General features: G+C 27.3%; 1 protein-coding gene across 1 annotated transcript in view; it reads left to right on the top strand.

The window, feature by feature from the left end:
• The first annotated feature begins 1,704 nt into the window (after positions 1-1,704).
• LOC100168608 (dedicator of cytokinesis protein 7) overlaps positions 1,705-10,367 on the top strand; it is a 16,467-nt gene continuing 7,804 nt past the window's right edge. The window contains exons 1-16 of the mRNA XM_029485258.1: positions 1,705-2,113; positions 2,183-2,476; positions 2,568-2,805; positions 2,874-3,104; positions 4,595-4,731; positions 4,815-5,109; positions 5,176-5,335; positions 5,422-5,678; positions 6,018-6,210; positions 6,278-6,412; positions 6,525-6,844; positions 7,658-7,849; positions 7,968-8,071; positions 9,782-9,953; positions 10,014-10,189; positions 10,260-10,335. Of these exons, the coding sequence (XP_029341118.1) occupies positions 2,064-2,113; positions 2,183-2,476; positions 2,568-2,805; positions 2,874-3,104; positions 4,595-4,731; positions 4,815-5,109; positions 5,176-5,335; positions 5,422-5,678; positions 6,018-6,210; positions 6,278-6,412; positions 6,525-6,844; positions 7,658-7,849; positions 7,968-8,071; positions 9,782-9,953; positions 10,014-10,189; positions 10,260-10,335 (3,030 nt within the window). The 5' untranslated portion in view covers positions 1,705-2,063. The remainder of the gene's footprint in view (positions 2,114-2,182; positions 2,477-2,567; positions 2,806-2,873; positions 3,105-4,594; positions 4,732-4,814; positions 5,110-5,175; positions 5,336-5,421; positions 5,679-6,017; positions 6,211-6,277; positions 6,413-6,524; positions 6,845-7,657; positions 7,850-7,967; positions 8,072-9,781; positions 9,954-10,013; positions 10,190-10,259; positions 10,336-10,367) is intronic.

Genomic DNA, 10,367 nt, shown 5'->3' with positions numbered 1-10,367 from the left:
ACGAGTTCCAAAAGGAACGGATTCCTGGAACGAATTCCTTTTTATAAAAAAGAACGAGAAAATGAACTAGTTCTTTTTTTTAAGGAAACATAACAAAATTGTTTGTTTCTTTCTAGTTCCAATAATTTACACAGATAAGTATGTAATAATTTAATTTAAGATATATTTTTTATATAATGTATATTCCTAATTAGTGATTGTTATCGAGAATCGACTTTAAGACAATCGACATACGTTAGCCGAAAATTTAATTTTGAAGAAAATCTCAAAATATATAATAATAAATTGCATAAACATATAAATTATGTAGGTACCTACTTGAAGTTATATATTATAAATAAAAATTAAAGAAGTATGCATAATACGAATATAAAAACATTAATGATTAAATAAGAATTTCTATTTTATTTGGAACTAAAAAAGGAACTCGTTCATTTTCCAAAGGAACGAATTCTTTTTTTTTTAAGGAACAAGGAACAGAACGAATTTCTTTTTATAAGGAACTTGCCAAACACTGCTAAAAATAATTATTAAATTTTAAATTTGATATATTTTGTCAAAATTCAAACTTTAAATACTTATAAAAAAAAAATGTGACTATGGATTTTTAATTTTTTCATCTGCCTTTGAAACAATATACTAGGAGCCTTTTATTAAATTTTCAAGCTTTTTTAACCAACAAATAAAATTTTATCGATATTTATAGAAAAAAAAACTAAAAAAAAATGGAAACCGAAAATGTCCGTAAAGAGCTCAAAATAGGTCAAAATATTTGGAAAATGTTATGGTGTATAGAAAATGCTAATATAAACATTCAGGCAATATATCTTAAATCGTGGTTTGTACCTTTTGGTGTATCTTCTTGGTGTATTGATTAAATAGTATTATATTTTTCATTTGAATAACATTGAACATTTATATTTTAATTTAATAATAAACTCAATATGTTTAAAATTATTCATTCTATGTATATACCTTTCAAATAAATATCTACCAGCCCACTAAATCCATAATAAATTGTCAGGTGCAGCGAAAGCAGCATTCGCTGCACCCGTGGCCCGTGCGTACGCCTATGGGGTGTACTATATATTTGGAACTGCGGCCACTACTTTTACAAGTCACTATTGAGCTCCACGGTTAGTCGATATTGTAAAACGTTAATAAGGTATATAAAATATACAATGTACAAATGCTAATAGCCAAAAGATATCTACCTACTATTTGAAATCAAAATCAAAATTTTATATTATGTGCTACGTACGGACCCCTCTACTCCGCCCCTACACATAAAAAATTTAAATGCTATTAGTGATATTTAATAATTATATTTGAATTTTTAATGTTGATAACCTATCAGTTAATTTCTTCTGCGGATGTTATAGGGCACATGCGCAATACCATATGCAGCCTGCTGGCTGCTGCTGACAGGCAATAATTTCAGGACTCCGGACTCTCCCCGAGTTTGTGTCACGCAACTCACGCTGTAGTATTGTGTGAACGAGGCTTAATATTAACAATTTACCTCCACGGGCCACGGCACACCACAACTATTATAAATAATAATAGTAATATATTAATTGTTATGATTATACTCGTACATTTTTATCAACATTATTGTTGTTATGAATTTTAGTAATAATAATAATAATAATGATAATAAAATAGTGTTTTATCAATAAACAATAATATTGTATTCATCATGTATTCATGTCAATATGTCAATGAGAATAATTTATAATAATTATGCAATTTAAACGTCAGTGAATGGTGATCGTCTTTTGTTTTGGATTGTTCTTGAGTTTTCACATATTATACGATTGAAATACATTTTTTTTTCATTGTGTTTTAATGATTTTATTTACCAAACAACTGAGAACAATTTTAATTTGTACATTTTCAGACCGTAATCTTAACAAGAAACTATAGGTGTTTTATGTAGAATTGTGTTTTGTTTAGTGAGCGATGTTTTAAGGTTCGGAATATTTGCATAGAAAGAATACATATTACATACTATGGCGTTCGCCCTTAGATCAAAATATTACCAGTAATACATACATTTACTCATGGTATCTCAGATGCAACGAGCATTTGCTCAAAAACTTACCAGCAGCAAGTACGTAGCTACTTAGTATTGGGTTTTTATTTGAAACGTCTTCAATTAATATTTGGCTTTAATTTTTAGTGTTAATTCACCTCCAAAATTGTCAGAAGATTCAGCAGCGTCTTTTAACGCTAATACTATTCCATCAATCAACGAACAAAATATTTCTACCAGAGTAGATGCTATTATACCTACGATTGTGGAGCCTGTGGATTATGAAAACTATAATCACCAACATCACACTTGTGGCGGCAGTAACAGTATTGAGAATGATGATCCTTTAATGGATTTTCCTGAAGGTTCAGACGATGTAGATGTTTATGTTTTGGCGCGTAAAGTGCGTTCACTTATACCTGCAGGTCCTGAAGAAAATATGTAAGTGTAATAAAATTGGATTGGATTTTTCAAACGATATTAGTATTTATTAATTTCTCAATTTTGTATTATCTTGTTTTGTGAAATATAGCACCAAATTAGCACCACATGTACGTGATTTTGTTAGAGCTTACAGCCGAGATTGGCTCGTTGTTGATTATGTTTACAGACAAACAAATACTGTTGAAGATGATAGATCAAGTTTATTAGCTTACGAAGATTCTTGGATACCTTCATCTCGAAGCAGTACTTATAGTAGGACTTCAACAAATTCTGCATCTCAACGTACTCAGCAACGTTTAATTCATAAAAACGATCACTATAATTATGTAAAATAAAATAATAATAGATTGTTTCACTTATAGCTAAATGTTGGAAAATTTTGATTTATTTGCAGTCACAACAGCCTAAAGATTTAATAAAACACGGCAGTAAAAATTCAAGTTCTACAGGCAATAGTTCAATTACTGAAAATACATTTGTGTCTAATAATATAAGTAGTGGTTCATCTTCAGCTACAGACCTGATTAACACAGCTAATGATCCATTAATTGGAACTGTATTGCAGAGATTACCCATTGATACACTAGATAGATTAAATGCAGTGGCACGACAAGAAAATAGACAAGTACTTATAGTTTTACACTTTTATATCAAATTTAAAATGTACATATATTTGAACAGTAGATATTAGATTGATTTAATTCTTAATTTTAAACTAATGTAATTAACAAAAATATAAAGTAAGTATTTTATAAAAGTAATCATTTGCTTATAATATAAATGATCTATTTAATAAATAATATCAAAGCCATTAATGGTGTTGGTGAATTGATTCTCTCACGGGTTTATTCATTTTTAATCAAATTATAAAATGGTTGAATATGAAAAATTCTATTTTGATTCAATAATATGTTCAATCGTTTTCAACGCCTTAATTAATTTTTTTCTTCATTAATGATTGATTGTATTAAATATTACTCATCCTATGATTTCTCTAGTTAGTTGAAGACAAAAATATTTATAAGACATTAATTAATAGTGCTAGGATAATAATTTGTCCTAAACATCTAAAATCTACAGTCATTTTCTTTTAATTGGAAAAAGCACTAATTTAGCTTATGTAGGCTGTAGTTAATTTAAATTTACTATAAGTAATGAAAAGATATTTAGAGTAGTATAATACAATCATATTAGAAATAAATCATTTACATAATTTGCTTTTTAAATTGAACTTATAGATATTTTAGAGATGTACGTAATATATGTTGTCGTATATATATTGAATTATTACAAATAGTTTATTAAATAATAATATAGTAGCCAATTAAATTATGGTAATAAACTTATTTTTAGAAGCAATTCGAGAACATTTAACGTTTGGACTGCTTTGATTATTTCTGGCATTTATATTTATCTATTTAGATTGTAATTTTGTTGCTTGACTTAACATTGTACTGGAAGTAATTTACATAATAAATTTGTGCCAAGCATGGGGCCACGACTCTTAGATTAAATGCCTTGTGCTTGAGTATTGAGATTTAAAGTAACATATTATATGACAAAGTTTTAGAAATACTTTATTAATTTCTATTTAATCTAAATGCACTCCTTAATTTGCATCCAAATTAAATAAAAACATATAAAACTTATCCAAAGTAATCTGTAAGATTATGATAATATATTATTTCTCTAATATTGCTTATAATAAAACCATTTTGCCACTTAAAATAAATATCTAATATATACAATATTATATAAAATAATATAATTGATTACAGTAAAATATTTCTAACTGTTAGTTTTAATATGTATTTAATTAACTCTCATAGACAAATTTGTTTTATATAAAAAAAAATATTTTCAATAAGCACATGATAAATTTACCATCATAGCGGTAATTCACTTGGTAAATATGTTAATTACAAAAATGTATTTGATATTATTCTCATCATATTTAAGTTACCTTTTAAGCTATGTTTATTTAATTTGAAAATGTTGAATTGTCTTTAAGACAGAAAATATTTTCATATGATGTAAATATTTGGAATTCTTTTTATTAAATTAAATAAAATTTAAAAGGAAATCATAAAAATAATGAATATTGTTTTATTTCAGAATCGTTTATTTGGCTCATATTTACCTGTAAAAACGAGGCAAAAAGGCAATAATTATATTGAATACCCGATTAAACCACCAGTACCTCGTGAAATTGTTTCTAACCGTCGAATTTTAGTCAAATGTCTACAACTTGAGTAATTTATACTGATCAATATTTGTAGTAATTATGTTAAATATATTTTAATGTTTACTTTTGTCAAAAAAAAAAAAATAAAAGGTGCTCTTTGGAAATAGAAACTGAACCTATATATGCTCACATGTCATTGTATGATGTCCGGCGCAGGAAAAAGATGTCAGAAAATTTTTATTTTGATTTCAACTCTTGTACTACAGCCGGCAATGAAATTGATACAACTACACGTAGTCGTACGTGTGTACTTGATATAGATGGTACAGGATCAACTTCTGGAGATGATTTATTTTTAGTCATTAGACTAGAGAAACCCTTACGTGGCGATTCTGATTCTGTTATTTCTGCTTCAGATACATCATCATTTTCTAACAACGATAAGGTATATATAATTAATAATTAATAATAAATATGAAGCTTAATATATTAATACATTTAAATGTTTAAGATGGATTTTAAATCAAGTAGTAAATCAACTCAGCCCCATCATGTTAAGTATCGAATGCCATATGCTTGGACTGCTGTGCATTTGGCAGATGTGATTTGCTGTTCTGGTGGTTCAGATAGCCTTGATCGTAATAGTACAGGGAGTGGATCAAATAGTTTAGGTAAGATAAATGTATATTTATTGATATAATTCAAAATTAATTGTTTTTCATATTTATATTAATATTTTAAATATAATTATGTATAGATGGAAGGTTTGGACTCAGTGAATTTGATAGATTTCGTAAAAAATGGACTGCAGCTGGTGGAAGTAGTATGGATTCTAATACGGCTGTTCGTCGAGGGTCATTAGATCGCAGAACTAGTTATTCAACAGCAGCTAATAGCAGTGGAACTCTAAGTACAACTAATACTGCTGATAATCGATACAGTTGGTCTTCTGATGAATTTACTACTGATGTATTCCGTCCAGTTACCCTCACTGTTAATGGATTTTTTAAACAAGTATATCATTTTTAATATTCTAGTTGCATAATTAACTTTTATATTCTGTATCCATAATTTTCCATCGTATTGAATTTTGGGCTTATCCCATTGAAATAAATAGATATAAACTATAGAAGTATAACATTAGTAGATACAATGACAATAATACATTACTTAATAGTTTTTAAAATTTGATATTAGAACTCTATTGATTATATTTTGCAAACATTGATTTATTAAACAGTTCTATAATTTCAGATCTTCTTCCAGAAATCATATTATCTATTTATTATAAAATATGTGTAATTTATTGTAAATTTTTTATGTTTATTAATTGTTTTATGTGAAATTTTGTAGGAAACCGATAAACTTAAAGATGATGATTTGTATAAATTGCTACAAGAACTAAAAAAACCTTCAAGTTGCCCATCAAAAAAATTAAAAAATGTTAATGGTTCTTTGAAATTAGACATATCTCCTTGTCCAACTGATGAAGTTAAACAGTGTTTGACTGCAGACCTAATACCATTATTATCATATGATATAGCCTGTAAGATTTTTTTATATTACTCGTTTATGACTAAAATGTATTAAAATAATTATTTTAAATATTGCAGCCGAGGATAAAATTCGACCAATTAGAGAAATATTAGAGTTTCCATTAGCAAGCTGCCGTGTTTCAAACCCTCACTATGTTTATCGTAATTTGCTTTATGTTTACCCTAAAGAATTGAACTTTGCAGGAAGAACAGGTATTATATTATGAAGTTTATATCTGATTGAAACAAATATTTAAACAATTATTTTTTTTGTATTAAAGAGTTGTTGCAAAATTAATTTAAACTTGAATGAATCACTTTTAAGGTTCTGCTAGAAATATTGCTGTTAAAGTTCAATTAATGTGTGGCGAAAGACAACCACAAGATGCAGCATATGCTATTTTTGGAAAATCTTCAAGTCCTCGTTATGTATGTGAAGCATATACAGCAGTTAGCTACCATCAACGCTGTCCATCATTTTATGATGAAATTAAGATAAAATTACCAGCTGATTTAGATGACCGTCATCATTTATTATTTACATTTTATCATGTAAGCTGCCGTCGTCGTGGAACTCTTGTTGGTGCTCAAGATAATCATCAACATAAACCACAAGTTGCTCCAGAAACTCCAATTGGATATACAGTATATATTTTATTTTTAATATTTAAAAGAATATTATTATATTTTTATAATATGTCATAAATAAACTCTTATGAGTTAGAGACATAATTGTCATATAGAGAGGACGCAATACCCGTATATGTTGTCTCTATCTTACAAATGTACAACATACCAAATTGCATGTTCAGAATAATCCATTTTAATCTATTATTTTTAAAATTAGAGTGCATTGACATATTATACAATTTGAAGATAAGATTTTTCTTTTGGGCAATTTAAAGGTTTTTTTTATTTACAAAAATGTAATTTTAACTTGCTTTGTAATCAAAATATGAATAAAAGCCACGTAGATGCCCTAGATAATAATCTTATGTTTAAATTTTATAATAGGTCAATTCACTCTAATTTTAAAAATAAAAGTAAATTGTGAACGCAAAATTTAGTATGACGTACATTTGTAAAATGGAGATAACATATGCAGGTGTAGCATCCTAAGTATAATTGTTGTTTCATGGTGCTTGTCCTATACTGTTCCAATGTTTTTTTATCTGTACTTTTAAATTTAGATATTTGTTTAATTCCTCTTTTAACATATTTATGTAAATAAGTCCTTTAAATTTGTAATATTGTACTTTTTAAGTTATGCAAAAACAACAATTTCAATAAAATAATTTTCAAATTTTGAGTGTTAATTAAACATTGACACAACATTTTAACAGTTATGGCTTTTTTATAGGCTAGAATTGAGAAAAGTTATCAGTTAGTACAAACATGGTGTGACACCCTGCATAAGTATAATATGTTTATAACACTTTTTTTTTATCTTTTTTTTAGTGGTTACCTCTATTAAAAGATAGATGTTTAAGTTCTGGAGAAATATGTTTACCTGTTGCATTAGAACCACCACCACCTGCAAATTATTCTTATATTACACCTGATGTGGCATTACCTGGAATTGAATGGGTAGAAAATCATAAGGGCTTATTCACAGTACTTTTGGAGCCAGTGTCATCTATTCATCCTAGGGTATAATTTAATATAATACAATATATATAAACAATTTATTTTATAAATATTATGTTGTGTCATATATTATGTATTTTGCCATTAGTATATAAATAATTATTATGGTATATATTTTTAGGATATTCATTTAAATAATTTTTTTAATTACTGTTCTGTATTGGAACGTAATCCATTACCAAGGCGAGTGGCTGAATCAAATATTGAAGCTGAACTGAAACATAGGTAATATAAAATTTTAAAATAATAATTTTTCTAATAAAAGTGTATGGAAGTGAAAAATCCTTCTACTGTTACACGGTCTGTAACCATTTTCTTCAAATGCCAAGTTTTTAAAAATATTAACCTAGAGGTAATGTTTTTAAATGATTGGTGTTCCAACGTTTGATTTGACCGTCCATGAACAAAGACTGTCGTGGATGGTTTTGTTCCTGTTTTCAATATCAACAAATCAAAGTTTTAATATATTTCTATTACGCTTGGTAATTTTACTGTTCCACCAACTTCACGTATGTGAACATCAACTTTTTCAGTCATATTTGATGCTCAATAGATTTTATATACTGATTAACAATCGTGAAAACATTTCTTTTGATACTATCGCTAAGCCATTTGTGTTCGCATAGATTTGACACTCATACGTCCCGCTCTAAATTATCAAATATCAAGGTCGAAAATCCGAATCCCAACTTATCCAATTATTAGGGAAACTGTTCAAAATTTACTTATGTAGAACAACTAGTTATTATCCCCGATCGAACCCCGGTCTTATTGATAGTTGACACTACTCTCTTAAAACTCCCAATATGTATTATGAATGGAGTGTGGATTTTCCGGTTTTTACATATATTTATTGAATTTATGCAACTCAACGAGGCTGAAAAATGTTGACAATTTATACAGTTGGGAATTTGTTGAAAAAAAAATTATTTTGTATATTAAAGGGTATTATGGAGATTATAGAATAGAGTTGAAAATATTTTGGCGAATTTTTCCAAACCAAGGTCAATATTTAACAAATCAATTGCAATTGGTTTTTAGAATTTGCAAATCAAATTTGTGATTTTGGCAATTTTTTTGCAAATTTTGTCAGCCCCCCTCCCACTTTGTCCGATCCGATCCAAACCAACGTCAATATGTTGCAAAACAATTTGCAAAACAATAATATTTTTATTATTTCATATATAGATTTCATTTATTCTATTCATCTTGGCTATAAAAATACCATTAAGTTTCTTTTGTTTTATACGGATTTTAATACATATACAGATTTTTTATACATCAAATTTAAATAAAAAATTTAAAATCAAGATTTTTTATTGAATATAATTTTTTTTATCAAATATAGGATTTTATATAGATTACGTCTTATCAAATATAGATTTTTTTTATTAAACTTTGATATCTTTATCTAATAAAAACTTCGTCCAATAAAAAGCGTATATTTGATATTTTTAATCCAAGTTATTCAATATTTTTATTATATTTGTAATTGATTAGTTAAATATTGACTTTGGTTTAGATCGGATCAGACTAAGTGGGAGGGGGGGCTGACAAAATTTGCAATTGATTTGCTAAATATTGACCTTGGTTTGGAACGGATCAGACAAAGTGGAGGAGCTGCTAACTTTATTACCATATATATTTTCTATAAAATGTTTCCTATTGTAACTGGTGTACAGATTTTTAAATTATTTGGAGAAAAAAAAAGCATATTTTTCTATAGCATGCATGTTTATTTTTATTTTTCCTAAATTTAAAATTAGGTTTAGTTTAGAAAAATGTTGTTTAATAATTAATTTCATACAAGTTCAAAAATATTATATATTATATATATATATATTTATGATGAATTGCTGTTTAAATTATTTTATTAATATTAAGAGGGAGTACAAATAAGTTTGTAATTATTAAAAAACTATATTCAATTTATAGGATTTCAAATTTGGTTCGTTGTCAAATTGATCCACTTATAGAATATGTACCAGTAGTACTCGATAAATTGCTCTCCCTATTAGTAGAGTCGCCTGTAACTCAGCATCAACAACCCATGAATTTGGGACAAACAATATTTCGTACTTTAGCTGATTTGGTGTCAATGACAATGGTAAAATGAAAATGAACAATTCAATTTTTTTATATATAATTTAATGCATTTTTTGAGTAGAGCCATTCACAAGGTCAGCAAATATTATCTTCTTATGTACGTTATCAATGTTGCTGCTGTAATGTAGCTGCAGCAGCGGTAGCAAACGCTAAAAATAATACAAGTGAAAGTGAAAATGATGTTTTTTCTGGTGGACAAGAGTATTCAGAAAGACTAGATAAATATTTTCGTTTAAGGTATTATTGTTGTTAAATAAAATATAAGCAAAATATTAAAAGTGTTTCTAAATAATAATTTTTTTCACAGAAGTAATAGTGATCCAGACACAACAAAGAAACCTTGTTCTTCACCACTTTTAGATGGTAATACCATTTGCTGCATTTAAAAATAGTGGGTTGGACAGGGCGTGCAGTA

The sequence above is a fragment of the Acyrthosiphon pisum genome, chromosome X (assembly GCF_005508785.2).
Source record: "Acyrthosiphon pisum isolate AL4f chromosome X, pea_aphid_22Mar2018_4r6ur, whole genome shotgun sequence".
NCBI lineage: Eukaryota > Metazoa > Arthropoda > Insecta > Hemiptera > Aphididae > Acyrthosiphon > Acyrthosiphon pisum.
Note: the sequence above shows the minus strand (reverse complement) of the source record. Positions and strands in the feature narration are given on the sequence as shown.